This window comes from Ictalurus punctatus, chromosome 21, assembly GCF_001660625.3.
Source record: "Ictalurus punctatus breed USDA103 chromosome 21, Coco_2.0, whole genome shotgun sequence".
Lineage (NCBI taxonomy): Eukaryota > Metazoa > Chordata > Actinopteri > Siluriformes > Ictaluridae > Ictalurus > Ictalurus punctatus.
The window spans coordinates 5,790,641-5,812,851 of NC_030436.2; the positions used below are offsets into that span (position 1 = coordinate 5,790,641).

General features: G+C 38.4%; 1 protein-coding gene across 1 annotated transcript in view; it reads left to right on the plus strand.

Annotated features, from left to right (window-relative positions):
- dock3 (dedicator of cytokinesis 3) overlaps window positions 1-21,023 on the plus strand; it is a 233,896-nt gene extending 212,873 nt beyond the window's left edge. Inside the window, exons 37-54 of the mRNA XM_017450749.3 lie at window positions 787-880; window positions 1,444-1,592; window positions 5,555-5,641; window positions 5,812-5,916; window positions 6,138-6,279; window positions 6,517-6,683; window positions 8,586-8,672; window positions 9,687-9,866; window positions 11,305-11,388; window positions 11,490-11,606; window positions 11,734-11,852; window positions 13,727-13,850; window positions 13,942-14,023; window positions 14,446-14,564; window positions 16,085-16,172; window positions 16,981-17,100; window positions 17,780-17,862; window positions 18,569-21,023. Of these exons, the coding sequence (XP_017306238.1) occupies window positions 787-880; window positions 1,444-1,592; window positions 5,555-5,641; window positions 5,812-5,916; window positions 6,138-6,279; window positions 6,517-6,683; window positions 8,586-8,672; window positions 9,687-9,866; window positions 11,305-11,388; window positions 11,490-11,606; window positions 11,734-11,852; window positions 13,727-13,850; window positions 13,942-14,023; window positions 14,446-14,564; window positions 16,085-16,172; window positions 16,981-17,100; window positions 17,780-17,862; window positions 18,569-19,111 (2,490 nt within the window). The 3' untranslated portion in view covers window positions 19,112-21,023. The remainder of the gene's footprint in view (window positions 1-786; window positions 881-1,443; window positions 1,593-5,554; window positions 5,642-5,811; window positions 5,917-6,137; window positions 6,280-6,516; window positions 6,684-8,585; window positions 8,673-9,686; window positions 9,867-11,304; window positions 11,389-11,489; window positions 11,607-11,733; window positions 11,853-13,726; window positions 13,851-13,941; window positions 14,024-14,445; window positions 14,565-16,084; window positions 16,173-16,980; window positions 17,101-17,779; window positions 17,863-18,568) is intronic.
- The last annotated feature ends 1,188 nt before the right edge of the window (window positions 21,024-22,211 follow it).

Consider the following 22,211-nt stretch of genomic DNA (forward strand, 5'->3'; position numbering starts at 1 on the left):
GGTGCTCGAAAGTGTTTTATAGAATGTTCTATGTATCATCAGATTTTCACACAATTTCTAAAAGTAGAAGACGGCTTGCCATCATTGATGGAATGATGAATTCTGAATTATACCAGCGAATTTTAAAGGAAAATCTGTCTGTGAACTAAATCTCAAGAGAAAGTGGGTCGTGCAGCAAGACAACGGCCCTAAGCACACAAGTCGTTCTACCAAAGAACGGTTAAAGAAGAATAAATTTAATATTTTGGAATGGCCAAGTCAAAGTCTTGACCTTAATTCAATAGAAATGTTGTTTAAGGACCTGAAGCAAGCAGTTCATGTGAGGAAACCCACCAACATCCCAGAGTTGAAGCTGTTCTGTACTGAGGAACGGGCTAAAATTCCTCCAAGCCGATGTGCAGGACCGATCAACAGTAACAGGGAATGTTTAGTTGTAGTTATTGCTGCACAAGCAAGTCACACCACATACTGAACACAAAGGTTCACATACTTTTGCCACTTACAGTTTGGATGCAATTGGATAATTTTCCTCAATAAATAAATGACCAAGTATAATATTTTTGTCTCATTTGTTTAATTGGGTTCTCTTTATCTACTTTTAGGACTTGTGTGAACATCTGATTATGTTTTTGATCGTATTTATGCACAACTGCTAAGAGTGACTAGCTAACATTATCTCATTGACTATTTTGAACATTTAACGCTTATTGTTTATTAGTAAAATTAGCATTTTCAGGTTGTTTCCTTTTCAGCTATTCCTGTGTGATGATGGTTTGTATTTCGCAGAACTTCTATAAGTCTGAGATCAACAAAGAGGAGATGTACATCCGCTACATTCACAAGCTTTGTGACATGCACCTGCAGGCTGAGAACTACACAGGTAAGCGAAACACACTATCCGAAAATGTAGCAGATGTATTAGATGTTGCTTTGTGATAACTTTATTACTTTCTAAATAAGACCTAACAGGTTTTAGACCAAACCTGACTTCTGTGTATATGAGCCACTTGTGAAGAGAATGAAATTTTAGACAGTTCTGCCACTCATGACCCTGAAAGGCAGTTTTTCAAAATCATATTTCTATTCCAAAGATTATGTTTGGTTAATTCTGATCTGAGAGTGAAATGTAAAATGGTAAATGGTGCACTTATATAGCGCTTTTATCCAAAGCACTTTAAACTGTGTCTCATTCACCCATTCACACACTCACACTTACACACCAGTGGTAGCAGAGCTGCCATGCAAGGCGCTAACTTGCCATCGGGAGCACCTTGGGGTTCAGTGTCTTGCCCAAGGACACTTTGGCATGTGGAGTCACGCGGGCCGGGAATTGAACCGCCAACCCTACGATTAAATAAGTGTCAAATGTCCATGTGAAATAAAAACTTGAGTAGTGTTGAATGGTTGCGCATATCATCATTAATCTGTCGGGTTGCCCCACAGAGGCGGCGTTTACTCTGCTCCTGTACTGGGAGCTGCTGCAGTGGGAGGATCGACCCCTGCGGGAGTTTCTGCACTATCCGGCTCAGAGCGAGTGGCATCGCAAAGAGGATCTTTGCCGCAAGGTCATCCACTATTTCAACAAGGGCAAGGTAGGACACACACACATATACACATTCATACGCAAAACACATTTCCTGCAACATTTGACATTCAGAACCTCTGAATTATTGAGATTTATTCATTGTTTGCAAATAGGTTACGTTGCAGTAAAGCAACAAATCCTAATGATTGGCTTGATTAAGGTCCTCAGACCATTCCTATTGTCTAGGGTGGAAGTATTAAAAAAATTAATATTTACACCACTGTATCAGACCTGCCAACCTCCCAGTATATTGCGAGGGAGCCCCGAATTTTAACATGGGAATACATCGACTTATCACTCAATAATAACACATCGAAAGAGAAGTATACTTTTACTCCTCATAACAATAGCATATGAAGCAATCGACATATGAATCTGGGTTGACAGTCCATCCCTCCTTCCCCATCTCACTCTCATCTTCACTGATTTCCCCACTTAATAAAATAAACTAATGCAGCGGCCTCGCGTTCACGCTTTCTGGCAAAAATGCGAATGTGAAATAACTCTCAGTGTAGTATATTTGGATATACAGTGCTGATTTCTTCTTGTTTTTGTGTATATCTCATACTAACTTGTTTCAGAATTAAAACAAAATCTAATATAAAGCCTAGGCAACCTGAGTAAACACAAAATACAGTTTTTAAGTGGTAATGTTATTTATTGAAGCAAAAAAGTCATCCAATACCAACGGGGCCTGTGTGAAAATGTATTTGCCCCCATAGTTACTAATATCCCAAATCTATAAAACTGCATTCATAATGCAGTTCAGCCACTGATCTCTCTCTATATATATATATATATCTCTCACTGGATAGCTCATAGAATTCTAAACTGACAGCAGTAGGTGAAGCCACCGGAAGTGCTCTGGCAGCCATTTTACGATTCCTGACAGAGGGCACCACTGCTAATGGACGAAAAGTGTCGAGATGACCCGAAGTGCTGTTTTTTTTACTGCAAAACAACGTTGCCGAAGGATGTGGCAGAAGTGCCCACAGGTTGTAATTTATACAGACCATATACCTGTTAAGCACAAATGTGTCGTTATTCCCGTGTGGAGTGGGGATAATGATCATAATCTTTAATAATCAACAGTAAAAATACAACATCAAAGTGTATAAAATACCCCCGTTTTAAAGCAAAAGCACCCAATAGCGTTTTTACAGAGATTTCATTCCACATTTGTAGAATGTCAGCTTTGTGGTCAAAAGTTAAGAACAGAGCTTAGCAAGAATATTCTCTATATACAAATATCCACTGTATTTTTAGCATTGTTTTATGGAAGAGTGATGAGGTGAAAACCACTGCTAACTCAGAAGAACATTAAGGCTTGACAGAATTTTGCCAGAACACACCTTGATTATCCTCACACCTTTCTGGAGAATTTTCTGTGGACTGATGAGTCGAAAGTGGAACTGTTTGTAAAACAGGGGTCCCATTACATCTGGTGTAAACCAAATACAGAAAAGAACATCATAGCCTCAGTCAAGCATGGTGGTGGAGGTGTGTTGGTGTGGGGATGCTCTGCTGCTTCAGGGCCTGGGCAACTTGCAGTAATTGAGGGAAACATGAATTCTGCTCTCTACCAGAAAATCCTAAAGCAGAATGTCCGGTCTTCAGTCCGTAAATTGAAACTCAAGAGGAATTGGATTATGCAGCAAGACAATGATCCAAAGCATTGTAGACTAAGTCCGAGTCCTATAAGTCAGTGAAAGACTTATCTCCAGTTATCAGAAGCGTTTGGTTGCAGTTATTGCTGCTAAAGTTGGCACAAACAGATTTTATGTTTAAGGGGTTAATTAGTTTGCTTCAGTAGGAAAATAATTAAATTTAAACTGTATTGTGTGTTTTCTCAGGTTGCCTTTATTTCATGTTGTATTTCATTAGAAGATCTAAAATTATTTAGTAAGAGCTATACACAAAAATAGAAAAATCAGGCCAATACCTTTTCACAGCATTGTAGTTAGTATATACCCTGGACGTGTCAAATCCAACACGTTACAACTAATTGTAATGGTAATGATGATTAGAAAGTTATTAAAACCACTGGTTTTACGTAAGGAACATACCAGTGAATGTTACCACACAATGTTGATTATTTCAAAACACTAATCAACACCTTGTAACCAGATTTAATCATTAAACATGACTGTGGTCTAATAAATATGCTACACTTACATTATTTAATTATCTCTCAAACACGGAGTTATTTGCAGAAATTAAACTACAAATTGAAAACAATTCGGCTACTATCATTTCGTTTCTATCATATCGCCCACCTGATTTTTTTTTTTTCACACATACAGTACTGTGTATTACTTTTACTTTTTCATCTTTGTTGCGAATTTGCTCTTAACTTATATTTGCATTTAGAATGTCTTAAGTAATGTTATAACCATTTAATGGGCCGTTCATGGCTGAATAGTGAATAGCACACACTAGTAATGTAGGAATTTATCATGCTGGCATTTTAAGGATTTATTTCACGTCTTTGCCCTTCGCTAGACTTGGTTGTCATGACTACAGGCGTAGGGAGTCTATGAGAAAGGGCCTTGTTTATATCTGGGAGCCTTCGGAGTGAGAAAACGGGGATTGTTTATGGGCTAGGAGGAGAGTTGGGACCGTGGTGTGTAGCATAGCATTAAGATTATACATGTCCTGTATATGAGGGAGGGAGGGAGAGAAGGAGGGGGAGAGAGAGAGAGCGCGAACTCTTGGGGTAGCATCTTAGTAAGTTTTGTGAAGCTTCAATAAGAGACCTACTTTCTGTGCCTGCTTGAGTCTCAATCCTGTATTGTGCATGCAAGAAAAAACATTCTACTACATGGATGGTTTGACCAATAAGGGTAATATTGTGGCTAAAAATTATTAATAACATACTCTATATGGCCAAAGGTTTGTGGACACCTGATCATCACACTCATATCTGCTTTTTGAGCGTCCGATTGCAGGTGCAATCCTGTTTTTTTGCAGTTAAAATAACCTCCACTCTTCTGGGAAGGCATTCCACTAGATTTTGGAGCGTGGCTGTGGAGATGTGTGCTCATTCAGCTACCTGAGCATTAGTGAGGTCGGGCACTGATGTTGGGTGAGGAGGCCTGGAGTGCAGTCATTGTTCCACTTCATCCCAAAAGTGTTCAGTGGGGTTGAGGTCAGGGTTATGTACAGATCACTCAAGTTCTTACACACCAACCTTGAAAAACCATGTCTTCATTTAATAGTAACACCCGTACTCCTTCTCATTCATGGAATTATCCAATCAGCCAATCCAGTTTCCAGTCCAGTTTGGGTGACCCTGTGCCCATTGTAGCCTCAGATTCTTGTTCTTGGCTGACAGGAGTGGACCCCAGTGGATGTGTTCATCTGTCTGTTCTAGCCCATCCACATCAAGGTTGTGCATTCTGAGATGCTTTCCTGCTCAACACAGTTTTAAAGAGTGGTTATTTGAGTTACTGCATCCTTCCTGTCAGCTCGAACCATTCTAACTATTCTCTTCTGACCTCTCTCATTAACAAGGTGTTTCCACCCACAATTCTGCCTCTCATTGGACTTTTTTTATTATTATCATATCATCACTATCATAACTAATTATCATAACTGTTCTTTCTCTGGGTAATGAATAAACATCTGCAAAATTTAATACCCACAATGTCCTGTTGCTGGTAATTACATTGTGCCTTTTTCAGCGTAACCTTGCACTCAGTTGTGTTCTATACGAATGAGTCGAAATTACCGTGTTTGGTTTCCCAGTAGAGTCATTGCACTGATCAAATATCCACAACACCCTTTCACACTCTACTTTTGGGAATCTGGGACCTGTTTGAGTAAATGTACTAGATAGTAATGTATCTAGGCTTGCTGTCTGTCAAAGAAGAGCTTAAAAGTACATCCATAATGAATGCACAACTGTGTAATGTGGCTATAAATGATACATCTAAGCCAAAATCACTTTGCCATGTGCTCTGTCCTCAGTGCTGGGAATATGGGATTCCTTTTTGCCGAGAGCTTGCCTTACAATACGAATCCTTATACGACTACCAGAGCCTCAGTTGGATACGGGTGAGTCCAAACTGAATAAGAATTGAGTTAGTATGAGCAAAGCTGCATAAAGTTATATTAAGTGTGCGAACTTAGACTTTGAGTTTTGGTTTTTCAGCATTTGTGTGTGTGAGAATAAAAATCATGAATGAGGCAATGTTGAGAAGATATTGGCCTTTTTTGTTTTATAGAAAATGGAAGCAGCCTACTATGATAACATTATGGAGCAGCAGAGACTGGAGCCCGAGTTCTTCAGGGTGGGCTTTTACGGTCGAAAATTTCCTTTCTTCCTCAGGGTAAGCTTGTGTAATCGTTTTCTCTGACTCTGTTAATATTTATATCCATGACCAATGAGCCAGCGCGAGTGCTGTTATTTTCCCCCGACGCCACAGGTTACGTTAACAGGCAAAACGAGTTCAATTTAAATCCAATTTTAATACGGGAAAAGTCTTTTCATTGGCACAGGAAAGTTGCTTTAATGTTGAATATGGATTTATTTATTTTTTGCTTGGCACAGAACAAGGAGTTTGTTTGCCGTGGGCATGACTACGAGAGACTTGAAGCCTTCCAGCAAAGGATGCTGGGAGAATTCCCACAAGCAATTGCCATGCAACATCCCAACCAACCAGATGAGGCCATTTTGCAGTGCGATGCCCAGTGTATCCTTTAGCAATGAAGAGAAAATGGGATATCTGTAGGGATATGGTGGACTTTTGAAATGTAATAAGTGCAATATTACGCCTGTTAGTATTCCGTAGTATTATTAGTATGTCAATAATTTCAGACCACAAATCTCCTCAATAATATATAGTACATTTCCTACAGTGTAAATCCTATTTGCTTCATTCAAACAAAGGTTTGAAACTAGAAAACTTCCTTGACGCAAAGCCTCCCAGACTTGCAGATCTATGCTGTATCTCCAGTTCCAGAAAACGTAGAAGTGCTTCAGATGGACCGTGTGCCTGACCGAATTAAAAGCTTCTACCGAGTGAACAACGTGCATCGCTTTCGCTACGACCGACCCTTCCACAAAGGTCCCAAAGACAAGGACAATGAGTTCAAGGTAAAATAAAATGTTGACAAGTCAGATATATTCAGAGTATACAGGAAGGTATTTCTGAATTGAATGCATTCCTTCATCTGGCCAATACCTGAAGGTAGCATACATGTATTCTTTAAAAAATTATTTTAAATTTTTTTAATCGCAATCAGCCAGTTATGGGTTGTTGTGTCATGATGAGATTTTTGAGGGAAGATGGCGATTCAGCCAGCTAGTCTCACGTCTCTCGTTACGAATAGCAGCTCGCAGCTCTAGGGTGCATACTTCCGTGTTGTCTAGTGTTTGTTTATGTTGCCATGTCTGTTTTGTTTTGGTTCATATCTTGTATCCTCCCAAGTCTTGTCATTGGTTGACTCCCTACTGTGTCATGATTATTCTACCTGTTTTCAGTTTGCCCCTTGATTAATTTGTGTACGTAAACCCTTGTGTTTCTTTGTTCAGGGCGAAGTAACGCTCAGTGTGTCCATACCTGACTTTACCAAGTCGTTTATTCTGTGTGCTTAGATTCTGGTTTTGAACTTGTTTTGTTAACCTGGCTTTTGGATTTGTCCTGCGATTGTTTTTTGCTCATCACCTGACCCCTGCCTGTCTATTGTTTATGTCTTTGACATACATTTTTGGATTTGTTAGCCAGTTCCTTTTAATACAACATTAAACTGCAACTGCATCCTCTTCAGACTCCATTTCATGACAGCTAGCTAGTTCATTTTATTTGGAACATTAAGAAAGCAAATTAAAACAATTAAAACAAGTGAGAAACTGCATGTGTATAAAATAAAAATAAAACAGTATTAAAATAAACAATTTATAAAGTATGTACTCTTTTTGTGTAGAAAAATTACATACTTTTTAGTGTGTATCAAAAGAGTGTGTAAAATTTACCATTTTTTAATGATAAACATGCTACTCTTTTTACACAACATCCAACCAATAATCTTACATGACAATAAAAAAAAACTGTGGTTAGTGCTTAACATTTACGTCCTTACACTTATTGTAAATACTGAAGACACAGCACTGAAGTTACACTCATTCGCAATGTTCGCAGGTCGGAAATAGTGGAGCAGCTGGGTCCATTTGGGATACTCATTTCAACATAGTGCTATTTGGGACACACTAATTCTAATCTCGGATACTACTTAGGATGAATAGTGGGCGAATTGGGACGCAGCAATACTGTTATTATCTAGTGTTATTATCCAAGTGCAAAAAAGTGACAAGTTACAAGAGTAAAGTGTCTGTGACTGAACGTATATAAAATGAAAAAATAGGTGAAAATGTTTACACTTTGGTTCTAAGCTATAAGTTTGATTCTTAAGGATACAAGTCATGTGTTATGAATTTGCAAATGTGTGACTTTCTGCTCAGTGATGCTGATCATTACTGGCAACAAATTCCTTTTTTCATGTTATCGTGTTCTTTCGATTAAACTCTCTTTATTGTGTAATGTTATTTACATTCAGACTGACCACTCTTTAAGAAAGAAGCCGTGTCTTCATCCTTAGAATCTATTACAAACACCATGTTTGGTTAAAATTAACGTGCAGATAACTTGATCATGATGGCCATTCAACCAGTTCTTTAATTCTCATTGGTATGTTAAGAACCTCAATATTGAGTAAGAGAAAATTCTGTGAATTTCGTAGTCCCTTAATTTCTAGTTTCCCTGTCACCTTGCTGGTTTGAAAGTTTCCTAGTTCTTCTCCTATTGATAGTTGCTAGTATTTTCTGGTTTGTACCTCTGCCTTCCTCTTACGATCATAATAATGGATTTGTCTGATCACCCCATGTGCATGTCCTTATGTGTCTTATGTGTATTCTTATCATGCTAATGGAAAATGGCTTAATAAACAGGACAAGCATCCACTGGGTTGCAAAAGTTGTGTTTCTGTGTCATCTTTGCAGAGTTTGTGGATCGAGAGGACCACACTTATCCTCACACATCCCCTGCCGGGCATCTCTCGTTGGTTTGAGGTGGACAAGAGAGAGCTGGTCAGTGGTTCCTCCTTCGCTTTTATGCTTTTGCCTTTTAGAATAGAATTGCAAGGATCTTAAGCGTAAACGTTTGTTTTGGTGTTGTGAATCAAATTAATTGAATGAACGAAAACCAAAAGAATTGAACTGAATCGAATGGAATGAAATCCCTGGGAGACATGTCATTAATATTAATTAATAAGATAAATTCCCATTTTATTATATTGTCTGTTGGAATAGAATCTTAAAGCTTTATGTCTTGAGGGAAAAATGTCTTTTCCACTGTTGAATTGAATTGAATCAATTTGATTTTAATCCAATTTGGATCAAATACAATGTCATTGAATCAAATCAAGTCATTTTGAATTCCTAAGAGACAAGTAACTGATCCTAATGTTTGGATAAATTCCCAGGTTATTTTAAACCCAACAATGTTTCTATTCATGTATTTTTATATAAATTTTGGGATATTGTGTTTAAAAAAACGCTGGATTGAAACACCAGATGCGAATAAAATCTCAATTTTGTTCTCTTGAACACATCGGGATGGAAACGGTGCTTTATTCGCAAATGTTTTATGTGATATTAGATAAGATTATTATTTTTGATTATTATTATCACATAAGATAAATTTGTTATTTGGATGGAAACATAGCTAATTATAAGTTGTACAATAGATGGCAAATCCACGTGAAATTAACTTTAATTACTGCAGCAACAATGCGTAAGTGCAGAATTTTTTTTCGTAAGCTATCAATCAAGTTTTTTAATTCAGTAGACACGAAAACCAAAACAATTGTTTGTGCATATTGTGTATAATTGTGTTTTTTGCTCAATTATAATAAAATTTCAGCAAGAGCAATGTGGATTAAACTGTACAAAGTGGGTTCGCATTATAGCTGCTTTAAGTATAAAAGTAATATAAACGTAAATGCAAGTGGTTTTATTTATTTATTTTTATTTTATGCTTTAAAAGTACTAGAGCTGTGTTTGCAAGTGCTGTTAACTGTAAACCTTTCATTTCCCCGCTAGGTTGAAGTGAGCCCGCTGGAGAATGCCATCTCCGTGGTGGAGAATAAGAACCAGGAACTGCGCACTTTAATCAGCCAGTACCAGCACAAGCAGCTGCACGGCAACATTAACCTACTTAGCATGTGTCTCAACGGAGTGATTGATGCAGCTGTCAACGGAGGCATCGCTCGCTACCAGGAGGTGAGAAATCCAGCAAAACACGCTCTGCTCATGCCTGCTGTTATCAAACAGCCATGTTTTTGTCACATCTCCAAGCCTTACAATTAACTTTGAAAGACAGATTAGCTACAAATAAGCTTTAGCTGACTTTGTGATTAAGCAAAATGCTGAGAAAGTAAGTCGATTGCAAATGCTGGGAAATATGAGCATTAATGTAAAGAGCTCAGGTTTGAGCCAATATACAATATACCGCAATAAAATATGCAGCAGTTCAGCTACCTGCTTAAAATGTCTCTTCTCAAGTAAGTCTTTATTTGGTTGCAGTATGAGATGAAAATAAAATGAAAAAGAAAACGTCCAAAATGTTTAAACAGTATGTGTGTGTGTGTGTGTGTGTGTGTGTGTGTGTGTGTGTGTGTGTGTGTGTGTGTGTGTGTGTGCGTACGCATGCATTAGGCTTTAAAAGTCTGTCAAGGAACTTTTTCATTTAACTAATATAATTTTAAATGTTACATCATTATATAATAATCTAAACTTATAGTATATTCACAAATTTCGTATTTAAAGGAGTAGCCGATACCAAAATGTCAACAATTCAATGTTTTCCACAAATGTATTTAATTACCTAAAATGTGTTGCATCGCATATTGCTAAACTGGTAGCTATAAGCTTTTCTTATTATCTTCTTAGCTGTATTAGCCTTGTAGCTCCCATGTAAAACTTAAAATATCAAAATATGTCTTCTCTAATCAACCATATAAGCATTAGGTAAGTTAACTTCAGAATTGTAAAACATGACGAAGCACGGAGTTATTGGAAAATAATCACCGGCAGGGTGAAGTATATTATTCGAAGTATATTATTCCATTAGAGAACTTTGCCAGTGATTACGATTTTTTATTAAAGTACAACACACCATCATTTTTTATCCATTTATAGTTACAATTGTATTGTAGAACATCCATGAAACAAGTTCCATTTATCACTTACATTAAAGTACCTATAAACATTCATCTCCTAACTAGCCTCTCTTTTGTGTTTCTCTTGAAGTTAATAAGACAAATAACGCAGTTTGGTTGTCAGGTTACCGAGAAACCACAAACCCCCATGTGTCGAAAAATTTATAGCTTTACGTCTGACTTTTATAAAGCTGCCACTGACACTGGAGACTCCTTACATAAATGATGGAATAAATGTCTCTTTACAAAAAAAAACTTCCGTTAATGTTAATAAGTGTCCTCACACAAGTCTCTGTGACAGCTGTTACTATAGAAACAATAATATATTAGAATGAGTGTATTAAACTAAACCTTGCAGGCAAACTATTGTCTGATTTGCTCTTATAGAACATGAATCGACACCATCTGACCAATTAAAATTCAAAAGATAAACTAATTCAGGTGAATAAATTATAACTTTAAACTCTTGCATCTGTTTTTTTTTTTTTTTTTTTTTTTAGGCATTCTTTGATAAAGAATACATCTCCACTCACCCAGAGGACACAGAAAAAATCACTCAGCTCAAGGACCTCATGCAAGAACAGGTGAATATGGAAATCTCCGCACATGATCCTCTCAAGCTAAACAGCCCAAAATATTTGGATATGATCATATAGTCAGTATAATATGGTGGGTCATGTTTTAGGTCCACATCCTGGGTGTAGGGCTGGCGGTCCATGAGAAACTGGTGCACCCGGAAATGCGTCCTCTACACAAGAAGCTGATAGATCAGTTCCAGATGATGCGGAGCAGTCTGTGCCATGTGAGAACTGAACATTCATTCATTACTGTGCCAGTGCTAACCTTCAGCTCATGATGATAGGTGTACGAACATGACTTTGTATGTATGTGTGTGTATTCAGTGCAGTATGTTTGTGTGTGTTCTGCAGGGTTTGCCTGGCTTGGACAGACTGAGTGCAGCCTGCTCTGGACCCAGCAACCCACGAGCCATCCTCCCGTCTCATAATCCTATGAGCCCAGAGAGCATCAAACTCATGCACAGACACAGGTGATCAGAACACACACACACGCCTTACTATCCTTGTGAGGATCTTCCATTGATGTAATATTAATGCAGCTAATTAATGCTATACCTACACCTAAATCTAACCCTATCCTTAACCACAGTAACCAAAAAAAGCTCTTTTGGCTCTCAGTTACTGGTCCTCAGTAAGATATGAAAACATGCACCATGTTACTAGATTCCAATCCAATTCCACTGACAAATTTGAAAGAATTATGCGTTTATAAAGGGAATTATAATGGGATTTCTTACTTTGACTTTATGTTTCGTCATATTATATTAGTCTCTGTCTCATCACCGAAGGTAAGTCTCATCATCGTCTCTCCACTTGACTGATCACATTGGTGGGGAAATAATCGCTGATTAATTCAATCAGTACTGACCTAACAGATCATCAGATCAACACGTCCTAAAAGTAGATCAAGAGGACCCAATTTAACAAATGAGACAAAAATTACTATACTTGGTCATTTATTTATTGAGGAAAATGGTCCAATATTACATATCCGTGAGTGGCCATTCCAAAACATTAACTTTATTCTTCTTTAACCATTCTTTGGTAGAATGACTGTGGTTAGTGCCATTGTCTTGCTTCATCACCCACTTTCACTTGAGATTCAGTTCATGGACAGATGTCCTGCTATTTTCATTTAAAATTCAGTGGTATACTTTAGAATTCATTGTTCCATTAACGATGGCAAGTTGTCCCGACCCAGATGTGGCAAAACAGGCCCAAACTATGATACTACCACCACCATGTTTCACAGATCAGATAAGGTTCTCATGCTGGAATGCAGTGTTTTCCTTTCTCCAAACAGTACACCATGTGTTCAAAAGTATGTAGACGCCTGATCACGACCCCTATACATGGGCCTTCCCCAAACTTTTCCCAAGCTTTTTGTCTAGAATGTCTTTATATGTTGTAACATAATTTCCTTTCACTGGAACTAAGGTGCTGCAGCCCAAATCTGTCCAGCATGACAATTCCCCGAGCACGAATCAAGGTCTATAAAGACATGGTTTGCCAAAGTTGGTTTGAAAGCACTCAAGTGGACTGCACAAGGCCCTGACCTTAATTGAACACCTTTTAGGATGAATTGGAATGCCAACTGCATGCAAGGCCTCCTCACCGGACATCAGTGCCTAACTAATGCTCACTAACCTCACTAATACTCTTGTGGCTGAATGGGCAAATCCTCAAGCAACATCCCACAATCTAGTGGAAAGCCTTCCCAGAAGAGTGGAGGCTATTATAGAAGCAAAGGATGGACCAACTCCATAGTAATGCCATAACTTTGGAATATAATGTTCCACAAGCAGATATGGGTGTCATGGTGAGGTGTTCGCATAGTTTTATATAGTGTAGCTACAGCGTGGAGGAGTATGGGTAATTTATTGATCCACCCAAGTTGAGCCACCCTGTCCAGTTTCAGGTTCAGTCATGTAGGTTTTGAACTATGAAATAAGCCAATCCATCATTTTCTCATGAGCACACTGTACCCAATGTGTTCCTCATGACTCATACACTCTCACTGACATTGATCTCCACTGTCCACTCATTACTCTTTCACTCTTCTTCTCTCTGCTCTATTTTGTCCCTCTCCTTCCACCATCATTTTTTTTGTGTTCTTTATTCGTTCTCCTCCATGTTTTGGCCATGACATTCTATTACACCACTTTTTATTTTGTATCCATTGGCATTTCTTTGGTCTCTTATAACAATCCCTGCCCTCCTCACTGTTCCACCCCTTTGGTCTACTGTTTCCATCTCCAAAACCATCACCTTTTTCTGTTCCCCACACTGTCATATCCTGCCATACCTCCTTCCCCACCACTCCCTTCCATCTCGCCCTCTGCAGCCCATCTTTGTCTCGTACCGTGCGTCACTCCTCGTCTTCCCTCTCCTCCAGTGAGACGGGGAACCTCCTCATCCTCACTGACGGAGTGCTGATGGAGCATCCTGAAGAGCTCTACCGCATGCAGGTTAGTCCACATGTGCCTTAAAGTGAACCAGAATGTATTTGAAGACCAGAGTTTTATTTTTATTTTGAATAATAAACTGTTGACTCTCCAGCCCAGTCCCTCGACGTCCAGCCTGAGCTCTACTCACTCCGCTCCTCCTCAGATGATCAACTCGGGCCCCGGCAGCATCCGAGGTGAGCTGGACACCACTAACACCAAGGAAGAAAATAGTATCTTAGATCTACGCATGTATAACAAAACTGTTAAGGGTCAGAACATGCTACAATCAAAGCACAGTGCATGAGTGAAGAGCATTTTATACATATGTCTTTGAATTAGAAAATTTAACGGTACACACTTTAAAGTAGAACATTAAATGTGGACATCCATTCGCCATCACCAAACCCTGGTGCCTTATTACTGCTTTTCTCCACCTTCCCCACACACTGACATCCTGCCATACCTACTTCCCCACCGTTCCACTCCATTTGAGGGAGAAAATTTAAAGCTACACAGTTTAAAGTAGAACGTTAAATGTGGACATGCAGTGAAGATATTTGAATAGAGAGTAAGTAGTGAGCAGGTTTGACATATCGCTCTCTCTTTCTCTGTGCAGTCGGTTCTCCATCACTGCCTGATCGATACAGGCACAACCGCGAGATGCTGATGCTACTGCCAGCGCATCGAGATCGGCCCAGCAGCGCCATGTACCCCAACCTCAGTGAGAATGGACAGGTATGTAGACGACAAGAAAAAAAACATGACACACAGATACATGCAGCTTCACATGGCTGATTTTCTCAACCAATTATTGTATGGATAAGGCACAATATAATAATCCAACATCAGTTTTTAATATAAGAGGACAACAGTAAATGGCATATTAACACTACAATGGCAGTCCATATAATACGCAATTTGATTATTTGACTGCTGGGTAATCTACAAATACAATTCTTTCTTTTTTACCTCAAAGTAGAATAATCTATTTTTTTTTTTTTTTCTCTTGTAGTGTGCTCTGCAACAACAACAAAAAAAAATTATTTCTAATGTTCATACCGATATAGAACACTCATCACAGTATAATAAACCTTGTACTTATCCTTCATTTTCCATTTACTTTTACTTGTTTTGACTTGTGCTTTTGTTTTGGTTTAGGTTTTGGTCCTGTCTGTGTCTCTGCATACTTATTGTGGTCACCTGTTTGCTGTTAGTCCTTAATTAATTCGTCGGTTTATATTTATATAATGTTGAGGTCATAAGCCTTAGAGAATCTGCAAAAATATTAATAATTATATATTTTTAAAAAATAAATAAATAAATAAAAAGAGGGGTCATAAAACTTACATTTTGGTTTTTTTATGTTGTTATTTTGTCTTCTGGGAAATATGTAAGTACTAAATTAAAAAAAAAAAGATCTTTATACAAAATAATACACTGATCATCCTGTTCAAAATATTACAGCCCCTGCCTTTTGATGGACTTTGTTGCTTTCTTGAGCATCAGTGTTTGCACCTTTTTATATATATATATATATATATATATATATATATATATATATATATATATATATATATATATATATTACGAGTGTACGAGTCCCTCAGTCGTCCTCAGTGTGAAAAGATGGATCTCAACATCATATAGTCTGTTGGAAAGGAGTCTAACATTCAGAAGATGCTGGAAAAGCAAAGAATGTGCAGCACCTGGAGGATTTTTCTGAAGAACAGTGGGGAGTTTAACCGCTCAGGACAAACAAGGGACTCATGAACAACTCTCACAAAACATAAAAACAATCATTGATCATCCAGGTAACGCCACACGGGATTAAGAATCGAGCGTGTGTAAACTTTTGAACTGGTTCATTTGTGTAAATTCCGTTATTATTGTGTCTTGTGGACTAAACATCTGTAATGTGAAATAGCTTATGCAAGGCAGGACTAAAAAGCCAAAATGATCCCAATTTTTAATGATCCCTCTTATTTATTTTTTTAATTATTAACATTTTGCAGATTCTGCAAGGCGTATGTATACTTATGACCTCAACTGTATATTTTGTCAGTGCAACTAAAATAGATAGTTGAATGTACATTTTCACTGACTTGGTTAACTTACCTTATCATATGATGATCATTAATGCACAAATGCATTTCATTTACATGTCGTAGCATGTCTTTTTCAGTATGCATTCTTGCAGCATTGACTGCATACACATATGGTCTATAGTTAATATGAGCACATTTTTTTGTCTCCAGCCTACCAACCTGCAGAGGGCCTTGTTTCATCAGGTGATCGGTCCATGCAAGCCATGCAGCGACCCCAATCTCTCTGTGGCTGAAAAAGGTAGTTGTCTAGCTATCTCTCTTGTTTCTCCATGACTTTTAAACCATTAAAAATATATTTTAAAAAATCATCGGGATATGACTGTGCCCTGCATTTTTTGGACCTAGTGCTAATTGCAAGTATTCAGCCTCACATATCTGATATCTATTTTTATATCTCAGTTCTGTGATTCTGTCCATGGTCTCTTTATTACAGAACATATAATGATCTATATTACATTATATGATATTAATAGGGACCTCTTATATGACCTGATTTCTATGCAACTGACAATGATGGCCTTTTTAGCTACTAAAAAGTTCTTGAGTATATTCTTGAGTTGATCGATCTGACTTTTTCTTTTTTTTTTTAAAGTTGCTTGACGAGTTGAATTTAAGTATGTGGAATAATTTTTTTTCTTACCTCGCCCTATTCTGAGATTTATATTTCATTAATGATTATGGATTTGCCCAGTATTGTGCCTTATCATGGGAGATTTCACATATTAACCACAGTGGCAGAAGTACGTAGGTCATGACCTAACCATAAAATACACTGCCTAGTATAAATATTCCGTCCCATTAAAGCTCAATTAAATATAATTTCCTACATTTACATTCTAAGTAGACATTATTTATGCAATAATCCTTTGTTTAATAATTCACAAGTTCAATGGGTAGGGGTGAATACTTATGCAAGCATCTGTAAATATCATTTTCAAAGTCACTCCATTGTCTCCTGTGGAAGAAAAAAAAAAAAAGTAGCCACAAAATATTCCCAGAACACTTTGAGTTATAATCCAATTGTTAGTTACTCCTTTCTTCTTTAGTGCTGAGTGCTCCTAGCAGTTGGAGCCTGGACAGTGGCACGAGAGATGCACTGCCTTTCCTCTCGTCCCACGTGGGGAGTGTGATGGCTCCACCAGTGCCCCCTCGCAACTTTCCTTCTGGTAAGAGAGCCTAGAGTTATGTCCAAAAAAAAAAAAGTGAAAATGAAATTCAAGTGTAGAGGAAATGAAAATGTTCGAAATATGACTTTAGGCTAAGAAAAAGCAATGTAGTCATGAGTGTGTGTTGTGTTCCTTAGATACAGTATATGAATGAAAACCTTTTTTTAAAAGCTGTTGGCATCAGATACGCTAATGTCAGTGGTTTAGGCGATGTCTTTATTATGTGGGTTCCTGAAGTGATTTTCAGGTGCAGTAAATCTCATTGCTGGTGCAAAATGAATTGATTTGCATTGGCACTGCCATGTATTTTCCACCGTTTAGTATAAGCACCACAAATTGCACATTCGTTCAGTTCAAAATCCAGAAACAGACCAATCTATCTAAAGCTAAGCTATCTTGCTCTTTGGAAGATTGCTCTTTCTTTCATCCATCCTGTTAGTAAATCAGCTTGCATGATTTTGCAAATGTTTTTATTAAATCAGGGCTGCCATGGCTGGAACCACATCAGAAGTGAAGCCTGCAAGCATTCATCCTTGCAGATTTCCCACCGCATATGAGACACAATTTCCCTTCCATGCCTTTCCTGAATGTTAAATATGCTTAGAAAGAATCCTCTCGTGTATTGAGTTCATGTGTTTTCTCAAACCTATTTTCTAAGCTATGGTGTCCTTTCCTTTAGGGCACTTCTCGATGCACTTTGATGCTTTCCAGCAGCAGATTGGTGAACTCCCCCCAGCCCTCCCTGCACGCTCCTTAAGAAAGGTACCTTTGACTAAATTTCTACTCTTTCTAGTCCTTATTATGCATGCAACTGGTGAGTTAAAACATCCTACCTTTACACCCTGTCCAAATTTCCCTGAATCCTGACTTGGTTGTCATTTGTAGATTTATAGAAGTGCTTGAAGGTTTGTACATTTGGTTGTAAGACATCATTAAGGTCTTCTTTTCCCTCACATTGGACGGTTTATTGTTGCTACTACCACTGCACTGATTCACCGGGGTCTTTTGTCATTAGTGGTGCAATCAATAAATATGGATTTAATGAGAGCTCAGACAGACAGGTTGAAAAGCATAAATACTAGCATAAATGTAGAGATCTTTGCCATTTCTCTGCCATTTAATTAGAGCAGGCATAGGGCATGACATTTGCAAGCTGCATTAGAGAAAACTGTTTCAGACATTGGGTACAGGTGATTCAGGACATGGAAATGTTTGTAAAGGCAAAGGGTAATAAAAAAAAATATCATATAGGTATTAATTATCCTGGGTGGTAGTAATGCCAAGATCAATTTTTCTAGATCAAGTTCATGTCCTTAGCCGGATTTGCAAGACCATTCAACATGCACCACTGGTTTGATGTATTTAATTTCTATACTATATTATCTGTTGTTTCAATAATATTTCAAAATGGAATTTTGCCCAGGTCTTGTGTTCATTCTAATGCCATTTCTCTTCCCCCTGGCTCCAGTCCCCTCTTCACCCCATACCCGCCTCACCCACAAGTCCTCAGTCGGCCCTTGATGGTAGTAACTCCACGCTGTCGGGCAGTGCCAGCAGTGGCGTCTCGTCCCTAAGCGAGAGCAACTTCTGCCCTTCCTCATCAGATGCTCCTGCGCTGGACTCAACACCCAGCTGCCAGACGTGGACCACAGATACTGATGAGGCGGAGACACCCCGCATCGTCCACTACAGTGTCTCCGAGCCTGACGTCCTGGACAGCCTAAAGCCAGCCCCCTGTCGCAGTCACTCAGCACCTGTGGGCGTCATGCCAGTGCTGCCTCCAGATGGGCACCACCATATCCACGCTGGGCCTGTTGGCCATTACCACCTCCATCAGCATGAGCCACCTCCAGCGCTTCCCCCAAAACCGTACCTGAGAGAAGGCTGCATCCCAGAGGAGGACTTGAGACCTGTGCCGAGACCAATGCCACGCAAGATCTCCCAACCACTGCTCACCAACAAGGAAGAGCAGGCCAAAGTGGCATGGGAGCATGGAATCAGTGAGGAGTAGAGGCGTGGCTGGAAGTGGAGCAGCTCGATTGCATGTCGAGTGGTTGAAGCTGGGTTTGGAGAATTGTAGAATTGTAGAAAGAGAGAATTTGATCTGGTTCATGTTACCTCCAACAAGACTTTTCACCAATCATCATAGGAGCCTCACTGGTCCTGATGCAAGAACTGAGTAAATCCCTTTGATGAACTTTGAAGATTATAGCAGTCTGGTTTATGCTTCATCAGAAGTGCTTCTGGGAATGGCCTCAAAAGGAACTTCTGAAAGCCTGTAATGTTCTTGGTTTTCAAAACAGTAGGAGGTTCATTTTTTTTTCCCCTTCAATCTGTCCATCAAATAATGGGGGTTGGCCAGTAAACAGGAATAAGTATTATGTGAAAGACATTTTGTTGTCTGTTCCACCAGAATGGTGTCTTGATTTGACGTGCAGTGTATGAGGATATAGCAGTTTTTAATGTGAATTCATCTGAGACATCGACAATCTCATGTAAACTGCATGTGCAGTTTCGGGCAAGCTAATTTAAAAATGTTCATTAGATAAGCTACAAGTACTCTGAACACTGCATAAGTGCCTCCAAGCGACTGACAAGAAATATAACAGGTATTGAGGTATACATCACATTAAGAATATGAAGTTAAATTATATGTTAAAAATATGAAGTACAATAGTTTATTGATCATTAAAATCGTTAAGTCATTGGACTGTGCTGTTATAGGAAAAGAATCCATGCTGAACTGGAGTCATACAGCTCGAAGTGAAGCAAAGTTATTTTCCTATAACTGCATGATTACATTTTTTAACTTATTAATTAACATCACATCACGCTCCACTATCCTTTCCCAAACGCCGCTATCCTTTCCCAAACTCCACTATCCTTTCCCAAACTCCACTATCCTTTCCCAAAAGACTTTCCTATACCAGAAAATTTACTGACATTACAAAGCGCTGATGCTGAAGACTCCTTCAATAAATGTTATATAAACGTCTCCTTACAGAAAGCTTCACCATATCAACAGTTACAGCTTTTCCTTTGTTAAATAACAACACGTTAATAAAAAAAAAAGTTCATTATTAGCCTTAGATTATATGGAGACAAGTCTCTGTGAATTAGTTGCCACTACAGACACGATAACGTATTATTAAAATAAAACGTTAATCATTTATGTTATGATCGGAAGGTCGGAGGGTTCAAGCGCCAGCACTGCCAAGCTGCATCTGTTGGGCCTTTGAGCAAGACCCTTAACCCTCTCTGCTCCAGGGGGCGCTGTATCATGGCTGACCCTGCACTCTGACCCCAACTTCCTGACATGCTGGGGTATACGAAGAAAAGAATTTCACTGTGCTGTTATTGGTATAAAGACTCATTAAAACTACTGTCAGAGCTCCTCTAGAAAATTAATCCAGAGCTACTGAATTAAACGCTGTTTTATTTTAAAAAAAAAAAAAAAAAAAAAAAAAAGAAAGAATAAACATTGCAACACTGTATCTTGGACAACCTCCCTTAAAAAGTGACTTAAATAGTGACTTTTCTGAAAAGCCTTTTTCAGAAGTTTCAGAAGTATATTCTGAAGGAAGCATAAACCAGTCTTGAGTCCTACTAGATTCGTGCTTGCCACCTGTCTACCACTACCACTACTATAATCTTTTTTTTCTTAACGTTTTTCTAGAGAACTGTGAGCATTTTGGTTTTACTCCATTTACTCCTTTGGTAGGTGATTTTACCCCAAATGACTTACAAGTGAGATAGAATGCAATCCAAAGTAGAGCTGGAGAGTTGGGGTTAAAGTTGACATTCAGGAAGCATTCAAACTCGCATTGGAACTCGCAGCCTTCCAGACCTGGGATTTGAACTCACAAGCTTCTGGACTCTTGAGTAGAACCTTAAGCACTGAGCTCCTAGGGTGTGATACACAACTGAATATCTATAGTACAGTATGAAAGCATGGCAAATGTCCTTGCTAATGTTCACGTCGACGTTAGCGGCAGTCAAAAATATTCAAAGATGTACGATTTTCTTAGGCCCGTCCCACGTTCTGATATGTCTTTTAACCACTTAGAAAGCAGAGTATTCAATGTTTTAACATGTCAGTTATGTAAGTGGTTTACTGTGATTTATTTTCATTTGAAGAGTTTGAATCGACGGAGGGCGTACATGTTAAATTTGTGCAAAATCTACTCATTTTGGAGGGCGAATTCACCTCTTTTTTTTTTCTTTTTTTTTAAATTCTGGAAGAACCGCACTTTAGCACTTAGTTCTGGAGTACCAAAAACCTTTTGAAGTAAGTGACATTTATTTCAAAAATAAATATTTTCGTTTTGCTGAGTCATTCGGACGAGAGCCTCGCGCCTTGTTTTATATTCTTATAATCACAGAAACTGTCATAAGTCTGTGAAGTGAAGTCTGACTCGAAACATTCTCATTTATCCTCCCATAACATTGACGTGACCTTCAGTATTCCTCCCCAATGTGGTACACTTTCTATTTTCATTTAAAAGAATTCAGTTCTGAAATAGGAAACTCCCTGCCAATTCTCTGAGGAGTTGGCACACTGACATGGCACTAAGAGGCTTATGTACATGGCAAAGCTTCATTACACACACACGCACACTTTATTATCACGCTGCAAAAGCAAATCAGCCAACCACTCGCAGCTCAATTATCCACTTAGATGAATACGAAAGCCATTTCACAGATGTCTTTACAGCGGAACTGCTTTTGCTCGCAGCACGTTCCGCTTTATTATTTCATTTCTTTCCCTTACGTTTTTGTAAAGATGAATATATTTTTAGATAGCAATTGTAAACCTCCCTAACTTTATCTAATAAAAACCTGTATAGTAAAAATAAGACAGATAAAATTATATATTAATATTAATCCAGGGTGATGGGTGATAACATTTAAATAATGTACACTGTTATTATGCAAGTGAAGGGATTTTGACCCTTTTAGCTGCTGAAGGATGTGCAATCACTTCCTGGTGGATACATGATGATGTGTGAGACTAGAAGATGTGATTTAATTTCATAAGACTTTTTGTACAAGTGTGCAGGTTTTCTTTATTATAGTAGGGACACAAAAGTGAAATAAATGGCAGGAGTGAT